The sequence below is a fragment of the Artemia franciscana genome, chromosome 20 (assembly GCF_032884065.1).
Source record: "Artemia franciscana chromosome 20, ASM3288406v1, whole genome shotgun sequence".
Classification (NCBI taxonomy): Eukaryota; Metazoa; Arthropoda; class Branchiopoda; order Anostraca; family Artemiidae; genus Artemia; species Artemia franciscana.
Genome location: NC_088882.1, coordinates 20,758,577 through 20,785,132, shown reverse-complemented (window position 1 = coordinate 20,785,132; position 26,556 = coordinate 20,758,577). Strand labels below are relative to the sequence as shown.

Here is a 26,556-nt window from a genome sequence, read left to right as displayed (position 1 = left end):
GGCTGCACCACCAGAGCCATTGAAGACTTTCCTTACTGGAACTACGTCAGAATCTAAGCGTTTTTTGTCAAAAATCAGACAATACAACTCATGTTTCCAAATGACGTCGTTTGGAGCCCAAATCGAAAATCCAGATCAATTTATGTCTACTTTCAAAGTAAAAGGGCAAATTTATCATAAAGCAGGGTCCCTTCTACCATTCTCAGGCGAGAATCATAAATTTTTACAATTGTACTTCATCAGTGATAGAAATTCTGAATTGAATGCACGTTGCGAAATTTCTCCCAACGTTGAAAGGACAATCGTTTCCCAATTGCAACATCTTTTCCACGAAAATAATAAGTTAGTGCGTCTGTTCAAAACAGCCATCGATTTGATGCCTACTGATGCTCATAAAATTGTTATTTCCGCTGACAAAACGCCTCCTGGCCAACATGTGCGTAGATACAATGCTCCGACTATCGACGAAGTGGCAATCGTTATGGTCGGTGATCAGTTTTTACCTCGAGATATTATTCTACATAAGCGAAACGCTCAGTTGTTAAGAATTGCTGAAACTCATCGATGCTACGATGCCCTACAATATCCTATCATTTTTTGGGATGGAGCCGACGGCTATCACTTTAATATTAAATTGATGAATCCAGCCACTAACAAAGAAATGAATAAGAAATGCAGTGCAATGCATTATTATTCCTATAGACTAATGATTCGGCAGGATGAAGAAAATTATATTTTAAAATGCCGTGAATTGTTTCACCAATTTATGGTTGATATGTATGCTAAAATTGAATCAGAACGTTTGCTATATATCCGCCTGAATCAGACCAAGCTCCGCTCTGAACAATACATTCATTTGCGAGATGCAGTTATAAATGACGGTAATACCACAAACGTTGGAAGATTAACAATTTTACCTTCGTCAGTACCACCATCGAAGTAGATAACCAGTGGGTTGTTCCATATTCCCCTTTATTATCAAAAACATTTAATGCACACATAAACGTTGAATACTGTAACTCCGTAAAGGCAATCAAATACATATGTAAATACGTCAACAAAGGCAGTGACATGGCAGTTTTTGGCTTGCAGTCCGAAATCAAAGATTTCGATGAAATCGTAGAATATCAGGCTGGAAGATACATAAGCAGTAATGAAGCTGTTTGGCGAATTCTTTCATTTCCGATACATGAACGTAGTCCAGCTGTTGTTCACTTAGCGGTACATTTACAGAATGGTCAACGTGTTTATTTCACGGAAACCAACGTGCAACAAAGAGTCCTGAATCCACCGGATACAACATTAACAGCTTTTTTTTCGCTTTGCAAAAATGATTCTTTTGCGAAAAAACTGCTGTATACTGAAGTGCCTTCGTATTACACGTGGAATACTAAAAATAAAGTATTTGAACGTCGAAAACAGGGTAAGTCAGTCGACGGCCAACTTACCATCTTCAAAGATACCACGATAGGAAGACTCTACACCGTTCACCCCAATCAACATGAATGCTTCTTTCTACGCCTGCTTTTGGTGAATGTACCCGGTCCGACATTCTTTGAGTATTTGAGGACTGTAAATGGTACTATACATGACACTTACCGTAGTGCATGCCAAGCTCTGAATTTATTGGAGAATGACCAACACTGGGATAACTGCATCAATGACGCGTGCGAAACGTCAACCCCAAGTCAAATTCGTGCATTGTTTGGCATCATTTTAACAACTTGCTCTCCATCAGCTCCTACAGATTTATGGGAAAAATATAAGTCAAAAATGTCCGAAGATATACTTCATCGAAAACAGTTAGAGACGTCAGACATGACTTTTGATTTTACACCAGAAATTTATAACTACACTTTAGTTGTTATAGAAGATTTTTGCATAAGTATGGCAAACAAACCTCTTCAGGGTTTGGGAATGCCTTCACCTAACCGTATCGCTGCTGTTTCGACATGTGTAGAATTGGATCGTGAACAAAGTTACAGTACGAGTGATCTATTGTCGTATGTACAAAATAACATTTCCAAGTTAACGTCGGAACAAAAAGACATTTATGATACGATAATGCATTGTGTCGATAACAACGTTGGAGAAATTTTCTTTTTGGATGCGCCAGGAGGTACTGGTAAAACGTTTGTGATAAAACTGATTCTGGCATCAATTCGATCTAAAAATGATATAGCGTTGGCAATTGCGTCGTCCGGAATAGCCGCAACATTGCTGCCTGGTGGAAGAACTGCTCATTCCGCTTTGAAATTGCCTCTGAACTTGCATTCTACAGAAACTCCCACGTGCAATATTTCCAAATCATCTGGGATGGGTAAAGTATTGCAGCAATGCAAACTTATTATTTGGGATGAGTGCACAATGGCACACAAAAAATCGCTCGAGGCTCTGGATCAATGCTTGAAAGATTTGCGAGGGAAGTCGAAACCCTTTGGCAGCACCTTAATATTGCTTGCGGGAGATTTCAGGCAAACATTACCTATAATACCTAGATCAACTCCTGCAGACGAAATGAATGCTTGCCTGAAAAATTCTAATTTATGGGCACACGTAAAAACATTAAAATTAACTACAAATATGCGTGTCCGATTGCAAAACGATGACTCTGGTCAAACATTTTCAGATCAATTGCTGGCAATGGGAAACGGAAAGCTCCCAGTAGACTCAATTTCAGGACGTATACAACTACCTGCTGATTTCTGTAATTTAGTGACGTCCAAAAATGAATTGATTGAAAAAGTATTTCCGAATATTCTAAAAAATTATAAAAATAATAAATGGCTAAGTGAAAGAGCGATTCTCGCACCCAAAAATATAGACGTCCACGAAATCAACAATATTGTTTTGACCAAGATTCAAGACCAGGCAGTCCTTTACAAGTCAGTCGACACAGTTTTGGAACCAAATGAAGCGGTTAATTATCCATCTGAATTTTTAAATTCCATAGATCTTTCAGGGTTTCCACCACACGTGCTACAACTAAAAATAGGCGTACCAATAATATTGTTACGTAACATAAACCCACCAAAGCTTTGCAATGGCACTCGACTTGCCGTAAAAAAAACAATGGAAAACCTAATACAGGCCACAATCCTGACAGGGCCTTTTGAGGGTGAGGCTGTTCTTATTCCTCGCATTCCCATGATTCCAACAGATCTGCCTTTTCAATTTAAAAGATTGCAATTCCCAATTCGATTAGCATTTGCAATCACCATTAACAAAGCTCAAGGTCAATCATTAGAAAAATGTGGTATTGATCTTAATACTGATTGTTTTTCCCATGGACAATTGTACGTTGCATGTTCGAGGGTCGGTAAACCTGACAATCTATTTATATGCAGCGAGAATTGGACAGCGAAGAATGTTGTATATTCGCAAGTTTTACGCAGTTAATTTGTATCTCGGAACCAAATGAAGCGGTTAATTATCCATCTGAATTTTTAAATTCCATAGATCCTTCAGGGTGTCCACCACACCTGCTACAACTAAAAATAGGCGTACCAATAATACTTTTAAGAAATATCAACCCACCAAAGCTTTGCAATGGCACGCGACTTGCCGTAAAAAAAAAACAATGGAAAACCTAATAGATGCCACAATCTTGACAGGGCCTTATGAGGGTGAGGCTGTTCTTATTCCTCGCATTCCCATGATTCCAACGGATCTGCTTTTTCAATTTAAAAGATTGCAATTCCCAATTCGATTAGCATTTGCAACCACCATCAACAAAGCTCAAGGGCAATCACTAGAAAAATGCGGTATAGATCTTAATACAGATTGCTTTACCAATGTACAATTGTATGTTGCATCTTTGAGGGTCGGTAAACCTGACAATCTATTTATACGCACAGACAATGGGACAGCGAAGACTGTTGTATATTCACAAGTTTTACGTAGTTAATTTGTATTGTATCTATCTATCTATCTATCTATATAAAAACGAGTTGTGTGTATGCATGTTTGTTTGTTTGTAAAAAGAGCGTTTGCATATGACGTCATTATTAGTACATACGGCTTTGTATATGGACAGACAATGGGAAAGCCAAGAATGTTGTATATTCGCAATTTTTACGTAGTTTGAAACACATATATAAATCTATCTATATTCACAGGTGGGACACAGGGACACAACTACAATGGCGCGTAACTAATATGGCGCGTAACTAATATGGCGCGTAACGACTTACGCGCGCGGGGGGGCTTGGGGGGGGCGAAGCGCCCCCACCAACTAGGTGTTGGGGTGGCGCGAAGCGCCACCCCAACAGCTAGTATATATATATATATATATTGTATATATATATATATATATATATATATATATATATATATATATATATATATATATATATATATATATATATATATATATATATCTTCTATATATATAAAAATAAGTTGTCTGTCTGTGTGTCTGTCTTTGGATCAGGTGACGTCATGTTTCTGTGTCGGCTGACGTCATGAAGTTAGTTGTCGTCATTTTTGCTATGACGGTGACGTCATTAAAGATATTTAAGACATATATGTTCACGTAGAAATCTATTAATGTTTAAGTTTAAAATGACTAATGAACTTACAATGGCAAAAGCCGATGAAGATGCTCAAAGAGTCTATGCCAAAAAACTTGCTGCTGATAGAGAAAGTCAGAAAAGAAAGCGTGCCGAGGAATCAAAAGAACAGCAAGGAAACAGGCTTGAGGCTAAAGAACGCAAAACCGCGCAGTTAGATGAAGATCCACCTGGACAGCGAGAGTCAAAACATATCAAAACTGAAAATGATAGCGATGATGATTGGGTTTGGGATTTTGACTTGGATAAGGTCATCAATGCCTACCAGATTTTAGTTAAAAAAACAAAGGTTCGGCGATATGTATTTCATTGAGAAGCTGAAAAATAAAGAAGAAAAAGAAAACTGAAAAAAGAAAAAATGTAAAAAACTAAAAAATACTAAAAAGAAAAAACACTCAAAGAGAAATTACAGAACGGGACACAAATGACGACCGGGACAGAGGGAATATAAATAACGACCGGGACACTCAAAGAGAAATTACAGACTGGGATACCGGGACACAAATGACGACCGGGACACAGGGAATATAAATGACGACCAGGACACAGGTATTTAAGAATATCGTTCAAAGACAAATTTTTAATTGTAAGAAGACCGTTGAAAGAGAAATTTCTAATTGTAAAATGACTGAAGAACCTACAATGGCAACGGTACCACCATCGAAGTAGATAACCAGTGGGTTGTTCCATATTCCCGATTAGTGCGAAACGTCAACCCCAAGTCAAATTCGTGCATCGTTTGGCATCATTTTAACAACTTGCTCTCCATCAGCTCCTACAGAGTTATGGGGAAAATATAAGTCAAAAATGTCCGAAGATATATCTATCGAAAACAGTTAGAGACGTCAGATATGACTTTTGATTTTACATCAGAAATTTATAAATACACGTACGTATGGCAAACAAACCTCTTCAGGATTTGGGAATGCCTTCACCTAACCGTATCGCTGCTGTTTCGACATGTGTAGAATTGGATCGTGAAAAAAGTTACAGTACGAATGATCTATTGTCGTATGTACAAAATAACATTTCCAAGTTAATGTCGGAACAAAAAGACATTTATGATACGATAGACTCAATTTCAGAACGTATACAACTACCTGCTGATTTCTGTAATTTAGTGACGTCCAAAAATGAATTGCTTGAAAAAGTATTTCCGAATATTTTAAAAAATTATAAAAATAATAAATGGCTAAGTGAAAGAGCGATTCTCGCACCCAAAAATATAGACGTCCAATCAACTCACCAAAGCTTTGCAATGGCACGCGACTTGCCGTAAAAAAAAAACAATGGAAAACCTAATAGAGGCCACAATCTTGACAGGGCCTTTTGAGGGTGAGGCTGTTCTTATTCCTCGCATTCCCATGATTCCAACGGATCTGCCTTTTCAATTTAAAAGATTGCAATTCCCAATTCGATTAGCATTTGCAATCACCATTAACAAAGCTCAAGGTCAATCATTAGAAAAATGTGGTATAGATCTTAATACTGATTGTTTTTCCCATGGACAATTGTGCGTTGCATGTTCGAGGGTCGGTAAACCTGACAATCTATTTATATGCAGCGACAATTGGACAGCGAAAAATGTTGTATATTCGCAAGTTTTGCGCAGTTAATTTGTATTGTATCTATCTATCTATCTATCTATATAAAAACGAGTTGTGTGTATGCATGTTTGTTTGTTTGTAAAAAGAGCGTTTGCATATGACGTCATTATTAGTACATACGGGTTTATATATGCACAGACAATGGGAAAGCCAAGAATTTTGTATATTCGCAATTTTTACGTAGTTTAACTCCTGCAGACGAAATGAATGCTTGCCTGAAAAATTCTAATTTATGGGCACACGTAAAAATATTAAAATTAACTACAAATATGCGTGTCCGATTGCAAAACGATGACTCTGGTCAAACATTTTCAGATCAATTGCTGGCAATTGGAAACGGAAAGCTCCCAGTAGTGGGAAAGCCAAAAATGTTGTATATTCGCAATTTTTACGTAGTTTGAAACACATATATAAATCTATCTATATTCACAGGTGGGACACAGGGACACAACTACAATGGCGCGTAACTAATATGGCGCGTAACGACTTACGCGCGCGGGGGGGCCTGGGGGGCGCGAAGCGCCCCACCAACTAGGTGTTGCCAACAGTTAGTATATATATATATATATATATATATATATATATATATATATATCTATATATATAAAAATAAGTTGTCTGTCTGTGGATGGATGGATGGATGTGTCAGGTGACGTCACCTGAAAAAACTGGATTAGGTGACGTCAAAACTGAAAAAACTAAAAAAAGGCAAAAACTACAAAAAAAACTAAAAACTAATAAAAAAAATAAAAAAGCTAAAAAACTAAAAAAACTATAAAGGTAAAAACCAATAAAAAACTAAAAAAAAAAACTGAAAAAACTAAAAAAAGGCAAAAACTACAAAAAAAAACTAAAAACTAATAAAAAAAGTAAAAAAGCTAAAAAACTAAAAAAACTAAAAAAACTAAAAAAAGGTAAAAAACTAAAAAAAATAAAAAATAAAAAAAAACTAAAAAAAAGGAAAAAACTGAAAAATAAGCTAAAATAAAGGTAAAAACCAATAAAAAACTTAAAAAAAAGGAAAAAACTAATAAATGACGACACTCAAAGAGAAAGCGACCAGGACAAAAGGAATGTTCGATTAGCAATCAACAAAGCACCGGGACACAGGGAGTATAAATGACGACCAGGACATAAGTAAAAAAAAAAAAACTATCTATATATATAAAAATAAGTTGTCTGTGGATCTGTGGATCGTGGATCAGGTGACGTCACCTGAAAAAACTGGATCAGGTGACGTCAAAACTGAAAAAACTAAAAAAAGGCAAAAACTACAAAAAAAACTAAAAACTAATAAAAAAAATAAAAAAGCTAAAAAACTAAAAAAACTAAAAAAAGGCAAAAACTACAAAAAAAACTAAAAACTAATAAAAAAGCTAAAAAACTAAAAAAACTAAAAAAAAGGCAAAAACTACAAAAAAACTAAAAACTAATAAAAAAAATAAAAAAGCTAAAATATAAAAAAACTAAAAAAACTAAAAAAAGGTAAAAAACTAAAAAAACTAAAAACTAAAAAAAAACTAAAAAAGGTAAAAACTAAAAGAACTAAAAAAGAAAAAAATAAATGACGACACTCAAAGAGAAAGCGACCAGGACAAAAGGAATGTTCAGGACAAAAGGAATGTTCGATTAGCAATCAACAAAGCACCGGGACACAGGGAGTATAAATGACGACCAGGACATAAGTAAAAAAAAAAAAACTATCTATATATATAAAAATAAGTTGTCTGTGGATCTGTGGATCGTGGATCAGGTGACGTCACCTGAAAAAACTGGATCAGGTGACGTCAAAACTGAAAAAACTAAAAAAAGGCAAAAACTACAAAAAAAACTAAAAACTAATAAAAAAAATAAAAAAGCTAAAAAACTAAAAAAACTAAAAAAAGGCAAAAACTACAAAAAAAACTAAAAACTAATAAAAAAGCTAAAAAACTAAAAAAACTAAAAAAAAGGCAAAAACTACAAAAAAACTAAAAACTAATAAAAAAAATAAAAAAGCTAAAAAACTAAAAAAACTAAAAAAACTAAAAAAAGGTAAAAAACTAAAAAAACTAAAAACTAAAAAAAAACTAAAAAAGGTAAAAACTAAAAGAACTAAAAAAGAAAAAAATAAATGACGACACTCAAAGAGAAAGCGACCAGGACAAAAGGAATGTTCGATTAGCAATCAACAAAGCACCGGGACACAGGGAGTATAAATGACGACCAGGACACAAGTAAAAAAAAAATTAACAAAACTAAAAAGAAGGTAAAAACTACAAAAAAACTAAAAAGAAAAAAAAACTAAAAACTAATAAAAAAACTAAAAAATCTAAAAATCTAAATAAACTAAAAAAGAAAAAAAAAGGAAAAAAATAAAGGAGAAAAACAAAACTAAAAAACGAATGTATATACAGACCGGTACACCGGGATACAAATGACGACCGGGACACAGGGAATATAAATAACGACCGGGACACAGGGACACAACTACAACGGGGACACCGGGGGAAACAGGGGGATATAAATGACGACCGGGACAAAAAAACTAAAAAGAAATAAAAACTAAAAACTAATAAAAAAAACTAAAAAATCTAAAAATCTAAATAAGCTAAAAAAGAAAAAAAAAAGGAAAAAAATAAAGGAGAAAAACAAAACTAAAAAACGAATGTATATACAGACCGGGACACCGGGATACAAATGATGACCGGGACCCGGGACACAGGGAATATAAATGACGACCGGGACACAGGGACACAGCTACAACGGGGACACCGGGGGAAACAGGGGGATGTAAATGACGACCGGGACACCGGGACAGGGAATGGTCGATTAGCAATCACCATCAACAAAGCTCAAGGGCAATCATTAGAATCATGAGGTATAGATCTGAATACAGATTGTTTTCCCATGGACCATTATATGTTGCATGTTCAAGAGTCGGTAAACCTGACAATCTATTTATATGCAAAGACAATGGGACAGCAAAGAATGTTGTATATTCGCAAGTTTTACGTAGTTAAAACCATATATATATATATATATCTATATTCACAGGTGGGACATAGGGACACAACTACAATGGCGCGTAACTATTATGGCGCGTAACGACTTACGCGCGCGGGGGGGCTTGGGGGGGGCGCGAAGCGCCCCCACCAACTAGGTGTTGGGGTGGCGCGAAGCGCCACCCCAACAGCTAGTATATATATATATATATATATATATATATATATATATATATATATATATATATATATATATACTAGCTGTTGGTGGGGCGCTTCGCGCCCCCCAAGCCCCCCCGCGCGCGTAAGTCGTTACGCGCCATTGTAGTTGTGTCCCTGTGTCCCACCTGTGAATATATATATATATATATATACTAGCTGTTGGGGTGGCGCTTCGCGCCACCCCAACACCTAGTTGGTGGGGGCGCTTCGCGCCCCCCCCCCAAGCCCCCCCGCGCGCGTAAGTCGTTACGCGCCATAATAGTTACGCGCCATTGTAGTTGTGTCCCTATGTCCCACCTGTGAATATAGATAGATATATATATATGGTTTTAACTACGTAAAACTTGCGAATATACAACATTCTTTGCTGTCCCATTGTCTTTGCATATAAATAGATTGTCAGGTTTACCGACTCTTGAACATGCAACATATAATGGTCCATGGGAAAACAATCTGTATTCAGATCTATACCTCATGATTCTAATGATTGCCCTTGAGCTTTGTTGATGGTGATTGCTAATCGACCATTCCCTGTCCCGGTGTCCCGGTCGTCATTTACATCCCCCTGTTTCCCCCGGTGTCCCCGTTGTAGTTGTGTCCCTGTGTCCCGGTAGTTTTTAGTTTTTTTTGTAGTTTTTGCCTTTTTTTAGTTTTTTTAGTTTTTTAGCTTTTTTATTTTTTTTATTAGTTTTTAGTTTTTTTTGTAGTTTTTGCCTTTTTTTAGTTTTTTCAGTTTTGACGTCACCTGATCCAGTTTTTTCAGGTGACGTCACCTGATCCACGATCCACAGATCCACAGACAACTTATTTTTATATATATAGATAGTTTTTTTTTTTTTACTTATGTCCTGGTCGTCATTTATACTCCCTGTGTCCCGGTGCTTTGTTGATTGCTAATCGAACATTCCTTTTGTCCTGGTCGCTTTCTCTTTGACTGTCGTCATTTATTAGTTTTTTCCTTTTTTTTTAGTTTTTTATTGGTTTTTACCTTTATTTTAGCTTATTTTTCAGTTTTTTCCTTTTTTTTAGTTTTTTTTTATTTTTTATTTTTTTTAGTTTTTTACCTTTTTTTAGTTTTTTTAGTTTTTTTAGTTTTTTAGCTTTTTTACTTTTTTTATTAGTTTTTAGTTTTTTTTTGTAGTTTTTGCCTTTTTTTAGTTTTTTCAGTTTTTTTTAGTTTTTTATTGGTTTTTACCTTTATAGTTTTTTTAGTTTTTTAGCTTTTTTATTTTTTTTATTAGTTTTTAGTTTTTTTTGTAGTTTTTGCCTTTTTTTAGTTTTTTCAGTTTTGACGTCACCTGATCCAGTTTTTTCAGGTGACGTCACCTGATCCATCCATCCATCCACAGACAGACAACTTATTTTTATATATATAGATATATATATATATATATATATATATATATATATATATATATATATATATATATATATATATATATATATACTAGGTGTTGGGGTGGCGCGAAGCGCCACCCCAACACCTAGTTGGGGTAGTAGCGCCCCCCCCAAGCCCCCCCGCGCGCGTAAGTCGTTACGCGCCATAATAGTTACGCGCCATTGTAGTTGTGTCCCTATGTCCCACCTGTGAATATAGATAGATATATATATATATGGTTTTAACTACGTAAAACTTGCGAATATACAACATTCTTTGCTGTCCCATTGTCTTTGCATATAAATAGATTGTCAGGTTTACCGACTCTTGAACATGCAACATATAATGGTCCATGGGAAAACAATCTGTATTCAGATCTATACCTCATGATTCTAATGATTGCCCTTGAGCTTTGTTGATGGTGATTGCTAATCGACCATTCCCTGTCCCGGTGTCCCGGTCGTCATTTACATCCCCCTGTTTCCCCCGGTGTCCCCGTTGTAGTTGTGTCCCTGTGTCCCGGTCGTCATTTATATTCCCTGTGTCCCGGTCGTCATTTGTATTTTTTTCCTTTTTTTTTCTTTTTTAGCTTATTTAGATTTTTAGATTTTTTAGTTTTTTTATTAGTTTTTAGTTTTTTTTTCTTTTTAGTTTGTTTGTCCCGGTCGTCATTTATATCCCCCTGTTTCCCCCGGGTCGTCATTTATACTCCCTGTGTCCCGGTGCTTTGTTGATTGCTAATCGAACATTCCTTTTGTCCTGGTCGCTTTCTCTTTGAGTGTCGTCATTTATTTTTTTCTTTTTTAGTTCTTTTAGTTTTTACCTTTTTTAGTTTTTTTTTGTTTTTAGTTTTTTTAGTTTTTTACCTTTTTTTAGTTTTTTTAGTTTTTTTTAGTTTTTTAGCTTTTTTATTTTTTTTATTAGTTTTTAGTTTTTTTGTAGTTTTTGCCTTTTTTTTAGTTTTTTTAGTTTTTTAGCTTTTTTATTAGTTTTTAGTTTTTTTTGTAGTTTTTGCCTTTTTTTAGTTTTTTTAGTTTTTTAGCTTTTTTATTTTTTTTATTAGTTTTTAGTTTTTTTTGTAGTTTTTGCCTTTTTTTTCTCTTTGAGTGTCGTCATTTATTAGTTTTTTCCTTTTTTTTTTAGTTTTTTATTGGTTTTTACCTTTATTTTAGCTTATTTTTCAGTTTTTTCCTTTTTTTTAGTTTTTTTTATTTTTTATTTTTTTTAGTTTTTTACCTTTTTTTAGTTTTTTTAGTTTTTTAGCTTTTTTACTTTTTTTATTAGTTTTTAGTTTTTTTTGTAGTTTTTGCCTTTTTTAGTTTTTTCAGTTTTTTTTTTAGTTTTTTATTGGTTTTTACCTTTATAGTTTTTTTAGTTTTTTAGCTTTTTTATTTTTTTTATTAGTTTTTAGTTTTTTTTGTAGTTTTTGCCTTTTTTTAGTTTTTTCAGTTTTGACGTCACCTGATCCAGTTTTTTCAGGTGACGTCACCTGACACATCCATCCATCCATCCATCCACAGACAACTTATTTTTATATATATAGATATATATATATATATATATATATATATATATATATATATATATATATATATATATATATATATATATATATATATATATATATATATATATATATATATATATATATATATATATACATATATATATATATATATCTATATATATAAAAATAAGTTGTCTGTCTGTCTGTGGATGGATCAGGTGACGTCACCTGAAAAAACTGGATCAGGTGACGTCAAAACTGAAAAAACTAAAAAAAGGCAAAAACTACAAAAAAAAACTAAAAACTAATAAAAAAAATAAAAAAGCTAAAAAACTAAAAAAACTAAAAAAAGGCAAAAACTACAAAAAAAACTAAAAACTAATAAAAAAAATAAAAAAGCTAAAAAACTAAAAAAACTAAAAAAACTAAAAAAAGGTAAAAAACTAAAAAAAACTAAAAACTAAAAAAAACTAAAAAAAAAAGGAAAAAACTGAAAAATAAGCTAAAATAAAGGTAAAAACCAATAAAAAACTAAAAAAAAAACTGAAAAAACTAAAAAAAGGCAAAAACTACAAAAAAAAAACTAAAAACTAATAAAAAAAGTAAAAAACTAAAAAAACTAAAAAAACTAAAAAAAGGTAAAAAACTAAAAAAAATAAAAAATAAAAAAAACTAAAAAAAAGGAAAAAACTGAAAAATAAGCTAAAATAAAGGTAAAAACCAATAAAAAACTAAAAAGAAAAAAAGGAAAAAACTAAAAAAAATTTTCATCTAAAAAACTAAAAAAAACTAAAAAAGGTAAAAACTAAAAGAATAAAAAAGAAAAAAATAAATGACGAAACTCAAAGAGAAAGCGACCAGGACAAAAGGAATGTTCGATTAGCAATCAACAAAGCACCGGGACACAGGGAGTATAAATGACGACCAGGACATAAGTAAAAAAAAAAACTATCTATATATATAAAAATAAGTTGTCTGTGGATCTGTGGATCGTGGATCAGGTGACGTCACCTGAAAAAACTGGATCAGGTGACGTCAAAACTGAAAAAACTAAAAAAAGGCAAAAACTACAAAAAAAACTAAAAACTAATAAAAAAAATAAAAAAGCTAAAAAACTAAAAAAACTAAAAAAAGGCAAAAACTACAAAAAAAACTAAAAACTAATAAAAAAGCTAAAAAACTAAAAAAACTAAAAAAAAGGCAAAAACTACAAAAAAAACTAAAAACTAATAAAAAAAATAAAAAAGCTAAAGAACTAAAAAAACTAAAAAAACTAAAAAAAGGTAAAAAACTAAAAAAACTAAAAACTAAAAAAAACTAAAAAAAAGGAAAAAACTGAAAAATAAGCTAAAATAAAGGTAAAAACCAATAAAAAACTAAAAAAAAAACTGAAAAAGCTAAAAAAAGGCAAAAACTACAAAAAAAACTAAAAACTAATAAAAAAAGTAAAAAAGCTAAAAAACTAAAAAAACTAAAAAAAACTAAAAAAACTAAAAAAAGGTAAAAAACTAAAAAAATAAAAAATAAAAAAAAACTAAAAAAAAAGGAAAAAACTGAAAAATAAGCTAACATAAAGGTAAAACCAATAAAAAACTAAAAAGAAAAAAAGGAAAAAACTAAAAAAAAAATTTTCATCTAAAAAACTAAAAAAAACTAAAAAAGGTAAAAACTAAAAGAACTAAAAAAGAAAAAAATAAATGACGACACTCAAAGAGAAAGCGACCAGGACAAAAGGAATGTTCGATTAGCAATCAACAAAGCACCGGGACACAGGGAGTATAAATGACGACCAGGACATAAGTAAAAAAAAAAATTAACAAAACTAAAAAGAAGGTAAAAACTACAAAAAAACTAAAAAGAAAAAAAAACTAAAAACTAATAAAAAACTAAAAAATCTAAAAATCTAAATAAACTAAAAAAGAAAAAAAAAGGAAAAAAATAAAGGAGAAAAACAAAACTAAAAAACGAATGTATATACAGACCGGTACACCGGGATACAAATGACGACCGGGACACAGGGAATATAAATGACGACCGGGACACAGGGACACAACTACAACGGGGACACCGGGGGAAACAGGGGGATGTAAATGACGACCGGGACACCGGGACAGGGAATGGTCGATTAGCAATCACCATCAACAAAGCTCAAGGGCAATCATTAGAATCATGAGGTATAGATCTGAATACAGATTGTTTTCCCATGGACCATTATATGTTGCATGTTCAAGAGTCGGTAAACCTGACAATCTATTTATATTATGCAAAGACAATGGGACAGCAAAGAATGTTGTATATTCGCAAGTTTTACGTAGTTAAAACCATATATATATATATATATATATATATATATATATATATATATATATATATATATATATATATATATATATATATATATATATATATATCTATCTATATTCACAGGTGGGACATAGGGACACAACTACAATGGCGCGTAACTATTATGGCGCGTAACGACTTACGCGCGCGGGGGGGCTTGGGGGGGGCGCGAAGCGCCCCCACCAACTAGGTGTTGGGGTGGCGTGAAGCGCCACCCCAACAGCTAGTATATATATATATATATGTTTTTAACTACGTAAAACATGCGAATATACAACATTCTTCGCTGTCCCATTGTCTGTGCATATAAATAGATTGTCAGGTTTACTGACTCTTGAACATGCAACATATAATTGTCCATGGGAAAAACAATCCGTATTCAGATCTATACCTCATTATTCTAATGATGTGTCCCTGTGTCCCGGTCGTCATTTATATTCCCTGTGTCCCGGTATGGTCGTCATTTGTGTCCCGGTATACCAGTTTGTAATTTCTCTTTGAGTGTCCCGGTCGTCATTTATATTCCCTGTGTCCTGGTGTCCCGGTCGTCATTTGTGTCCCGGTCTGAAATTTCTATTCGAACAATCCCTGTGTCCCGGTCGTCATTTATATATCCCGCCTCTGCCCCCGGCGTCCCCGTTGTAGTTGTGTCCCTATGTCCCGGTCGTCATTTATATTCCCTGTGTCCCGGTCGTGATTTGTGTCCGGGTGTCCCAGTCTGTAATTTTTCTTTGACTATCCCGGTCGTCACTTATATTCCCTGTGTCCCGGTCGTCATTAGTGTCCCGGTGTCCCGGTATGTAATTTCATCAGTTGACAAACATGACGTCAGTCAACAAACAACTTCATGACGCATACAGCTCAATCCTTATAATAACGTCAGTCGACAAACATGACGTCAGTCGACACACAAACATGACGCCACTCGACACACACACACACACACACACACACACAGACAACTTATTTTTATGCTAGCTGTTGGGGTGGCGCTTCGCGCCACCCCAACACCTAGTTGGTGGGGGCGCTTCGCGCCCCCCCCCAAGCCCCCCCGCGCGCGTAAGTCGTTACGCGCCATATTAGTTACGCGCCATTGTAGTTGTGTCCCTATGTCCCACCTGTGAATATAGATATATATATATATATATATATATATATATATATATATATATATATATATATATATATATATATGTTTTTAACTACATAAAACTTGCGAATATACAACATTCTTTGCTGTCCCATTGTCTGTGCATATAAATAGATTGTCAGGTTTACCGACTCTTGAACATGCAACATATAATGGTCCATGGGAAAACAATCCGTATTCAGATCTATACCTCATGATTCTAATGATTGCCCTTGAGCTTTGTTGATGGTGATTGCCAATCGACCATTCCCTGAGTCGCTATCGTCATTTATATATCCCCCTGTGCACCCCGGCGTCCCCTTTGTAGTTATGTCCCTGTGTCCCGGTCGTCATTTATATTCCCTGTGTCCCGGTCGTCATTTGTGTCCCGGTGTTCCAGTCTGTGATTTCTCTTTGAGTGTCCCGGGCGTCATTTATATTCCTTGTGTCCCGGTGTCCCGGTCGTCATTTATATCCCCCTGTGCCCCCCGGCGTCCCCATTGTAGTTGTGTCCCTGTGTCCCGGTCGTCATTTATATTCCCTGTGTCCCGGTCGTCATTTGTATCCCGGTGTCCCGGTCTGTATATACATTCGTTTTTTAGTTTTTTTTTTCTCCTTTATTTTTTTCCTTTTTTCTTTTTTTTCTTTTTTAGTTTATTTAGATTTTTAGATTTTTTAGTTTTTTTATTAGTTTTTAGTTTTTTTGTAGTTTTTACCATTTTTTTAGTTTTTTTTAGTTTTTTTTTTTACTTATGTCCTGGTCGTCATTTATACTCCCTGTGTCCCGGTCGTCATTTGTGTCTCGGTGCTTTGTTGATTGCTAATTTATATTATATTTATATTTATATTTTTATATTTATTAATATTTTTTTAGTTTTCTTTTTCTCTTATTTTTCAGTTTTTTCCTTTTTTTTAGTTTTTTCTTTTTTAGTTTTTAGTTTTTTTTTGTTTTTTACCTTTTTTTAGTTTTTTTAGTTTTTTTAGTTTTTTAGCTTTTTTAGTTTTTTTATTAGTTTTTAGTTTTTTTTTAGTTTTTGCCTTTTTTTAGTTTTTTCAGTTTTTTTTAGTTTTTAGTTTTTTACCTTTTTTTAGTTTTTTTTAGTTTTTTAGCTTTTTTAGTTTTTTTTCTTTTTAGTTTTTTTTGTAGTTTTTACCTTTTTTAGTTTTTTTTCTTCTTTTGTATTAGTGTGAAATAATTCAGACGTCATATGCGGACAAACACGACGTCACTCGACAGACAGACAGACAGACATAACCCACAAACAACTTATTTTTATATATATTTATTCATATTTTTTTAGTTTTCTTTTTCTCTTTTATTTTTCAGTTTTTTCCTTTTTTTTAGTTTTTTTCTTTTTTAGTTTTTTGTTTTTTTTAGTTTTTTACCTTTTTTTAGTTTTTTTTAGTTTTTTTTAGTTTTTTAGCTTTTTTAGTTTTTTTATTAGTTTTTATTTTTTTTGTAGTTTTTGACTTTTTTTATTTTTTTCAGTTTTTTTTAGTTATTAGATTTTTACCTTTTTTTAGTTTTTTTTTAGTTTTTTAGCTTTTTTAGTTTTTTTTTCTTTTTAGTTTTTTTTTGTAGTTTTTACCTTTTTTAGTTTTTTTCTTCTTTTGTATTAGTGTGAAATAATTCAGACGTCATATGCGAACAAACATGACGTCACCTGATCCACAGATCCACACACAGACAACTTATTTTTATATATATAGATATATATATATATATATATATATATATATATATATATATATATATATATATATATATATATATATATATATGTATCAAACCTCGTATCCTCGTAAAAACATCATATATGCCTAATAACTTTCTTTCTTTTTCCTATCCGTCGTGGAAACTTAGACACAAATCCTCAGTGTTATACTGGTAATATAATATAAAATATACTTTATTAGAAACACTAGAGACAATGTCAACATCATAGCTGAAAAAGTAGCGTATGTAATTGAACTCAAAGTTGAAAGCGAATTGGGCTATATGTATTATTCGTTTCTTTTCATGGCATTCTGCATAGAAGGAGTTGTTGTAGACACTTCGGAAAGGGCTCATATGATATAAACTGGAAGTTCATTGGATTGGAAACTAAACATTGTAGTTACCTTTGTAAGAGTCAAAAGTGATTGGAGGGCAACCAGCCGTCCTCCTATGCCCCCTTTTTCCCCAAGGACATCCGATCAAAATTTTGCGATAGCCATTTTGGCCAGTATAGAATATATAGTCAAATGTTCATCAGTCATTTCACTATAAAAATTTTATTGTATTATATTTTGTTTTAGCTGCTTGTTTGTTCAAATGAATACATTTTAGTTCGTCTATTAAAAAGAATCCTGATTTTTATTTATAAATAAAAATAAAACTAGATTTGCTTCCAGTTGAGGTTTCCTTGCTTCTCAAGTTTTTATTGAGTTGTTTTTATGGACAGAAATTTTAAGCAGATAAAAAAAGGTAAAAGGTTAAAAGGTAAAAAGGTTAAGCAGATAAGCGTTAAAAAAAAGAATGATTGCTACTAAGAATTAACGCAACCATATTTTTCTTCAAAATTTTTTTGCTCTTGATAAGCTCCTTATGATCCATCAAGTCAAAATTTAAAATGTGCTTAATTCTCCCATCCAATATTCACTCAGTGTTTCAGCTGTTTCTCTTAAATCGTTAAGACATAGCCTGAGCCGTACATGAGATATTGCAAATATCCCCCTTTGACAACCTCGATGTACGCTGTGTCTTGATTTAGTCCAACATGCGCAGAAGGGTATTAACTGAATACCCTAGACGTTTCTGAGGCATTACTGATAAGCTGTGTGTCGACAACTTGGATGCTTGTAGTGTCTTTTGATTTATTACAACATCGCCCTCGACATACCGTGAAAGTTTTGAATCATTCCCGATGGCTGGTTATGTGATGTTGCAGATACACCCCTTTAGCAATCTGGATGCACATATTGTCTTTTGATTAGTGCAACTTCTCCTCTAGTGGTCCTTGAAAGTTTCAACTTAAGACCCTCAGCCGTTCCTGAAATATTGCCAATGCACCCTTTTGACACCCTTGATGCATACAGGGCTTATTGATTAAGCTCAAGATCCCCCTCAATATTCTCTGTCAATGTCAGCTTAATACTAGCTTAATACTTAATACCAGTCAAAGGGAAGCTAAATAGAGTCAAAGGGAAGCCTTATAATCGGGGAAGGAGCGGAAGCAGGAGGTTACAGCTGTCCAACTGGGATCCAATCTGGACCCTGGTTTCAATCCTGGAATTTTGAATCACATACCCTTCAACATCATTAGCTCATGACAAGGGACAAGGGACTATTCTGGAGGAGAGGGTGAGGGAGGGAGGGATGGAGGTGGTAGATTATAAAATTCCTTGCACGCCACTAATTGGGCCTTAGGTACATTCATCATAGCTTAATAGACATGGAATAATTCTCATATAACATGTTGAGAAGTTACTTAACCTTACGGTTGTGATTTTATTTCGTTAAACTAGAAGAAGAATCCCAAAGGTAGTATTGTTGATAACCATCCATAAGTTTGATAATTTTAACCTTGTAATTTATTGCGATTGCCAATTTTTTCTTATGTTTCTTAATAAATTTTACTTTTGAGGAAGAACTTACTGTCATATTAAGGTTATATTTTTTTATTCTAGGATTTCCTCAGTATAGCTTGGGTGGTAGCAATCATCCAAGCCCTGCCAATGGCTCAGCTCTTGAAGCAGCAATGTATTTTCTTCTTGCTATCTTCTCCATCGCTATTGGTGTATTTGTTGTGGCGTGTGTTATGTACGCTTCAAAACAGAGAAAGCTAGAGGTCACCATCCCGGTTGATAATGAATCTCATGCCCATGATTGGGTATGGTTAGGTAGGGCTAGTGATACACCTGATATTAAAAATCCATCTGTTGGTAGCAAAAAATATCGTAGTTTTGGCATTGCTTCTATCACTGCAGTTACAAAAAATGAAGTCGATTCGTTGACTTACACAAAGCGTATTCCGAGAGTTATAAATAATCCAGGTTTTGGATTAGATGCTGACGGTCTTGTTCGTGCACCCCCTCCTCTGGTGTCAACTGTTGAAGTCAGGACAAATCCGTTAGCCTTTGCTCCTCCCCAGCAAGTTACAAGTAACCCAACTTGTCATAGGCAAGTGACTACCTTCTCCAAAGATGTCCAAACTGACTTCTCGTCTTCGCATCATAATACTCAAACGTTAGATACGATTAGTAATATGAGTAGTCCAACCAGCGATCTCTCGTCTCCTGGACAAAATCAAAGAATCTCACTGGTTGATTTTATTACGGGTAGTTCAGTTACAGATTCTGCAGATGGTGTGAAAATGAGGGAGAAAGATGACAATGAAACACGTCGTATTGTGAGGAGTTGGCTATTAGCAGGAGAAGCGATCCCGAAGGAACTGCAGGATTTATTCAATTCCGAAACATGCTCAGAACCAGCTAAAAGAGTCAGAAAAGATTCACATGAAGCTTCTAGTTTTGAAGGGTTTGTGTCTGAGCCATTGCATCAACCGTCCTATTTCATAAAGGAAAAGAACTGTAGCCATGACACCACTAGCTTTGAAAGTGCTCATAGCCACTCACCGAAAACGCGCTCTTTTGAAACTCCGCTATCAACAGAGGAACTGTATGATGACGTAGCCCCTGGTCGTAGCTATGAAAATGTTGACATGAGGAAAGCATCTTCTTTTGAGTTGCCAAAAATTGTTGAATCACCCTCCGTTGCGCACGTCCGCACATTAACTCGGAGCGACCCTGAGCTAGCAGAAAAGCCATTTCTTGCCCTTATCAATCATAATGATGAATCCATTCGTGTGGATTATGATCGTCTGCTGGCTTATTTTAGCGCTATGAAAGAATCTACAGCATAAAGCTGCGATGTATTTATTGCATGTCTTATTTATAAGCAGGTTGTTTAATGTGTTACACTGATTATCTTAGACATTAGGAGCTTTTTGTATTGCCAGAACGTATTCCAGATCATGTATTTTCAGCCGTTTGTTTATTTTTTGATTCTCAGGTATAAGATTGGGCAAAATTTTCATTCTCTGTTGTATTGTAAATTCATCACTAAATACTAGTTATCTGAGAATATGAAGCTTAAAGTGTCTGGCTATATTTTTAAAGTTTCTGGTCTTGGTGGTCAAATATGCCCCGGATTTTGTCTGAAAAAAAACGTCGCTAAACATTGTGTTATTTCGGTTTATTTCGGAAGTTACTCCTGTTACTAATCATTTGGTTGAAAATGTTCAGGTTTTGATTTGAACTTAGTATAAATTATGATAACTCCCGTTTATTTTATAAAGAATGGACAGCCAAAGCTATACTTTATTTTTAATTAGCTTTATAATTAATTTACTTTTTTAACGAAGTATCACAATCAATCATATATAATGAAGACTTCTCTCGATTGGGTTTATTATCATTAAAAATGAACAAATTTGAATTTCTGCTAAGGCTGATAATTGAAAAGTTGAGTTGCTTACCCTTCTTAATTTTGATAAACAGACCATATGAACAACTTTGCAGCAATAATTTGAAATTCTTTATCTGACGTTTTGTAGTATTTTGAGACGCTTGAAATACTTAAAATACTCTGAAAGTACATAGAATTTTTGTGTGTGGTTGGAATCGTGTTATATTTTTCTGTTTTGCTTCTAAAAGTAGCCGGAAACCGAATTTGTTATATCAAAACTGTTATTTACATATCTAGGAGGCTAAAAAAAAAATAAAAAAAAAATAAATATTTTTGTGCAAACAGCTGATCGCAAAGCCCTGAAATGCTTCTTTTTGTTTTCCGTTTTCTGGTAAAAATTTGTGTATTAAACCGTAAATTATTTTGAATTATGGCATTCAAAGTGGTGATGAATTTTATTTGGCTTTGAAAGTGACTAGCTTGTAATGTCACCTGAGAAGTATTTCTCTGAAGTATACAGAAATTCTTTAAAATGAAAATTTCTCTGGTATTTAAGATATCAATGTACGAACTGTAGCGAAACAAACGCATATTTGGAACGTTCTAAATTTGAAATGAAAATGCCTCGAGTATTTTGGGCATTCTTGGGTCATTTCCCATTTGCACCACCTTTGGTGCTCACGTCAAATTATATTTTTCAATGAAAAATCAAGTTCAATTTCATTGAATTTAATTTGGTTTAATTACTTAATTACGATTGACTTTTAACCAATCTTATTTATTTATCTGGTATTCGACATGATTTATACGACTTATCCATGTGAATTGGTGCCATTTTTGTCTCAAGGAATATAATCAGTTCTGTATACCTCATAAGTTTTGTTTCGTAACACTAAAGGATAAGGTTGCCACAGGTCAATATAGTGAAGCTCTAAAGCTATTTTGAAAGAAAATTGAGAGGCTCATCTCATTTTGCACCACTTGTTTTGTGCAGTTCTCTCTCTCGATAGATGTCTAGGCTGATTTAAAGCAAGAAGCTGAAATTTAAATAGGGTAGCCTATGTAAAGTTGTAACAGCCCTAATATGCCTAATAAATCAGTTTACTTACTCTATGAGTGCGTTCGAACTCATCTGCTTAATACTAACTTCCTCGGGTGTAATCTGTAAAAGAAAACAATAAATACTTATCCGGTAACTTCTCAACTGAAACACGATAGGCAGCTAGATGAATAACAATATTAATCACGTGTACTCCACTGCAAACATAGCTTATTTACAAACCTCTTGAGGTATGCCAAATTTCACAATTGTTGTCCCTTTTTGTTATATACATATAATTTCATGCATTTTTTCCACTTTTGAAAAGATTCACTGTTTTGTTTATATATGACGTCACTTATCCTCAGTTATCCTGCATTTTTCAGGGTTAACAGGTGTAACTTATCTGTCAACTAATCCAGACCGTTTTAAGTAGTAATTCTACTAACCTCTTTGGTCATTTATGTATTTTAAAACGCTTGTCATATAAGTAATCTTGGGATGCTCGAGCGCACTACCGATGTCAAATCTTTTTTCTGGACGCCAGTTTAATTCAATGCTTTTCACAAATACAAAATAAGAGATGTTGCTAATAATTTAAATTTTCTTCAAGAAAAACTTGAAAATACGGGACTATTAAATGAACAACTGTTGCAAGTTATAAGTTATGTCTTGTTATTAGAACGATGTTTACTTGTTACACTAAAGGTTAAAATAGGCGGTAAAATTTCAATGTAAAGTCTTGGACTTTACATGTATTATTTGTAAATTGCCATTCCATTGACAGGGCTTAAAATTGACAGGGCTGGTACCCTTTTTAATAGTCAGAAGTTCTTGGAGGGAACCCCCCCCCATGCCCATCATTTTGTGAAGCACTTTTAATCAAAATATTGAGATAGGCATTTGGTCAGAGTAGTAAAAGGGCCCGGAAATTATTTTTTCAGGGTGACAAACCCCTCTTCCCTAGCCTCCAAGACATATAAGAGGAGGCATATACGATTTTTATAGAAAGGCTGGTCGTATAAACTTCTGAGGGGCTCATTGGATTGGTAATTTAAAATAAGCCTTTTTGTGATTTAAAATAATGTAGAGTTCCTTTCTTAAATGCATGCTCCTTAGGATGTCATGTGGCAACCTTGTTTCCATATTTGTTCTTTTTCTACTTTATTTTGTTTTATATTATAATTCTTTGACATTTTTTACGAGTATCCAGTTTGGTACTATTATGTCAGTGTTAAATCCAGTTTTAGTGTGCTTAATCAAAACTTTTATTTTGTGGTAATACAACATGTTCAGTTGTGTAGCTTCATACTGAGTAAAGGAAGTATCTGCCTAATTTTTGTAGGCACAATGAGGAGCAACCTAAGGGGTTGATTTCTCGGAAGTATATATATATTTTTTTTTACAAATTTCCCCTCCCATACCAGAATAAATGTAAATGAATCTAAGATTAGTTAGGAAGATATTGCTCATGTTTTGCAGCTATGCCTATGGACAGGGTCGTATACCAGTTTTAAGTTTTTGGAATGTTGTTTTTAATGTTCAGCTATAGTACCTTTTTTATTTTTGCGGTGATTTCGTATTATTCGAATTTGGTAATTCAAAAGACGTAAGGTGACTGAAAAATGACTGAAGCGTTTGTTGACTACCGATAACCACAAAAAACGGTATTTTCACGGCTTCAAGATGCGGCTGAATTTCAGTGTTCAAAAGTAACTAAGATTTTAAAAGTAGGTTGTAATCACCGCTAAATCGTCCTCAGTTTCAGGGACTGGGGTGTAATTGTCCTGAAAAAACAACAACAAGAAACAATACGACTTTTGAATTACTGTGCCTATTCATTTTACCTTGTTATCGAGGTAAGATGAATATTATCAAGATGCTAACGATTTCAAATTAGCATAAAGCGAATTCAAAGTTTAGCATAAAGCGAATTCAAAGTTCAGCATATAGCGAATATTATAATACTTGTTGGCCTCTAATATTTGGAGGTTACTTTTTTGAATTTGAATTTCTTGTTATTTTTTTGTATCTGATTTTACAGCCCTCTATCTTCCATGGATGTAATTTTGAAGTGCTTTCCTGTATATTGGTCGTTCACAAAGAAAATATATTCCGTGCAAAGAATTGCCACATATTTAAGTGTTGACTTAGATGTACCGTAAATTATCTTTTTGTTACATTCATTTGTGACCGTCTGTGAATTCGGTTGATAATCTTCTTTTTATTTGACCATGCTTGCCACTCAATCCATTTTAACTTTGAACACAGGGGAGGCCTTAAGACAATCTCCCTTCGTTCTCATAATCCTCTAAAGAACTCCAAAAAAAGTGAAACTTGGAAAAAACCTTTTATTTATGTATCGAAACTTTCCGTAAAGAAAATCTGCAATTCCCCCCCTCCGCCTTACTCTAATAATTCAATTACATAATGGAAACAATGCCTAATGTCTAATCTATTTTATAACTTGTTCTATCAAAACCTTTCGTCAAGGAATGTCAAAACGCGGTAATTTGGTTGATTATATTTACAAAACCATGCATGGTAAATTTTGACAGAAGGTGAAAAATCAAGTGAAAACGATAAAGCGATGTTGTCTTGTGAAGCCTTGTTAGTTCAGAAAAATCGAACCCGTATAATAGGAGAAAATTTCATTTGGGGATAGGGTTCGGAGCTTGTTCATTACAAAGAGAACTTCAAAATAGCCTCTTCCATAAGGCTCCATGGCCAGGATGGAAAAAATCATAAGCTAGGCACAGAATAGCGTATGATTTCAATTTAAAATATCAATCAAATTCAAATAATTCATGCACAAACAAATATCTAAACCCAATCACGAGACATCAACTCGAGGGTGAACCTATAAAATAAAGTTATTCACTCAATATTAACTTCAGCAAGGAACGTGTTTTGATTGTGAACGTCCGACATTATTATTATTATTATTATTACAGTTTGTTGTTATTATTTTTATCAAATTATTGTTGCTAATATTAAAATAGCTTTTATCTCGAGGCGTGTAAGAAAACCATGATTATTATTTTAAGTAGTATATAATTTAAGTGTAATGAAAGCAAAAAATTAATTTTGAATCTTATTTACATCTGAATTGTTCACATATGACTTAAAATATTGTTTGTAATCTATTGAGTGATCTCATGTGTTTGTATATTTAAGTGTCTATTAACACATTCCTTCCAGCGAAGTACTCCTAAAAAACACCGTACTTCGAATCTAGTCGCTAGTGTAGAGAAATAGACTAAATATTGTGTTTGTCTGTAAAGCTGTTATAAGTTTTATCCAAATAAAGAGATATTCTTTAGGGAAATGGCACAGTTTAAGTTTGTTTAAATTGCCTCAATTTTGTTCTTGTCCAAGAGGCTCAATCTAAGGAGAATACGCAAAAGAAACCAGAAATGATAAGGAGGGGGGCTGGTTGGTAGTCCAGGCAAAAATGTTCTCTGATTTAGTAAAATGTATTCGCTGTGAACAGCAAAAGTGAAAGGCATACTAAAACGAAAAGGGAATGAGAACGGCAATGAGAAGGGAATGAAAAGGGAATGAGAAACTGAGAACCTGATTAACCTGTTACAAAATATTGAATTTTTTTCAAATACGTTTTGATGAATTAAGGTGATATTAAAATATCATTACCCCAAAATTTTGTTTTCAGCAACAGGAAAATAAGGTTTTTTATTTCCAATAGTAAATTTTCTCTCTGTTCTTAGTAAAAATTTAAATTTAGAAAAAACCTTATAAATTCTGGTCTAAAAAGCTGGTGAATTTGAATTCTATATGGTGTGGTGGGGCAGCTACTTCTATCGTTGAACTTAATGAACATAAATAGAACAAAAGTCTACTAGAATATCGCAATCAAAAACGTTTTATTTTATTACAGTTCTGTTTATTAAGGTTTTCTTTTTCGAAAGTCCCTTTTAGCAAAAAAAGTACAATATTAAAGACGGGGATGGCTTTTCCAACTTTCTTCAATATTTTCTGCAAGGTCAACATTTGGCTATTTATACAGATAAAAGATAATGTGGCATATTAACATGCTTCCTATGAATTCATGCCGTTTAAAGAATCTGGTTAATGTTTTGCCCGTATTTACAATTTTTTCTTTTTACTTACTCTGAACACAGCTATTTCATTTCTTTTTTATTTAGCTCTGTGTAGTTTGTATTAAAGTTGTTCTTGTCATTGACAATGTGTTTTGTTTTACGCACATGTTTTATGTTGAAATAAAACCATTAAATCTCTATTTCCGCCCATTAGCTTTCGCTGAAATTTAACAATATAGCAACATTTCACTTTCAAATAGGTCTTT

General features: G+C 33.5%; 1 protein-coding gene across 1 annotated transcript in view; it reads left to right on the top strand.

Annotated features, from left to right (window-relative positions):
- The window catches only part of LOC136040020 (uncharacterized), a 232,342-nt gene extending 205,842 nt beyond the window's left edge, over positions 1 to 26,500 (top strand). The window contains exon 16 of the mRNA XM_065724086.1: positions 19,411 to 26,500. Within this exon, the coding sequence (XP_065580158.1) occupies positions 19,411 to 20,645 (1,235 nt within the window). The 3' untranslated portion in view covers positions 20,646 to 26,500. The remainder of the gene's footprint in view (positions 1 to 19,410) is intronic.
- The last annotated feature ends 56 nt before the right edge of the window (positions 26,501 to 26,556 follow it).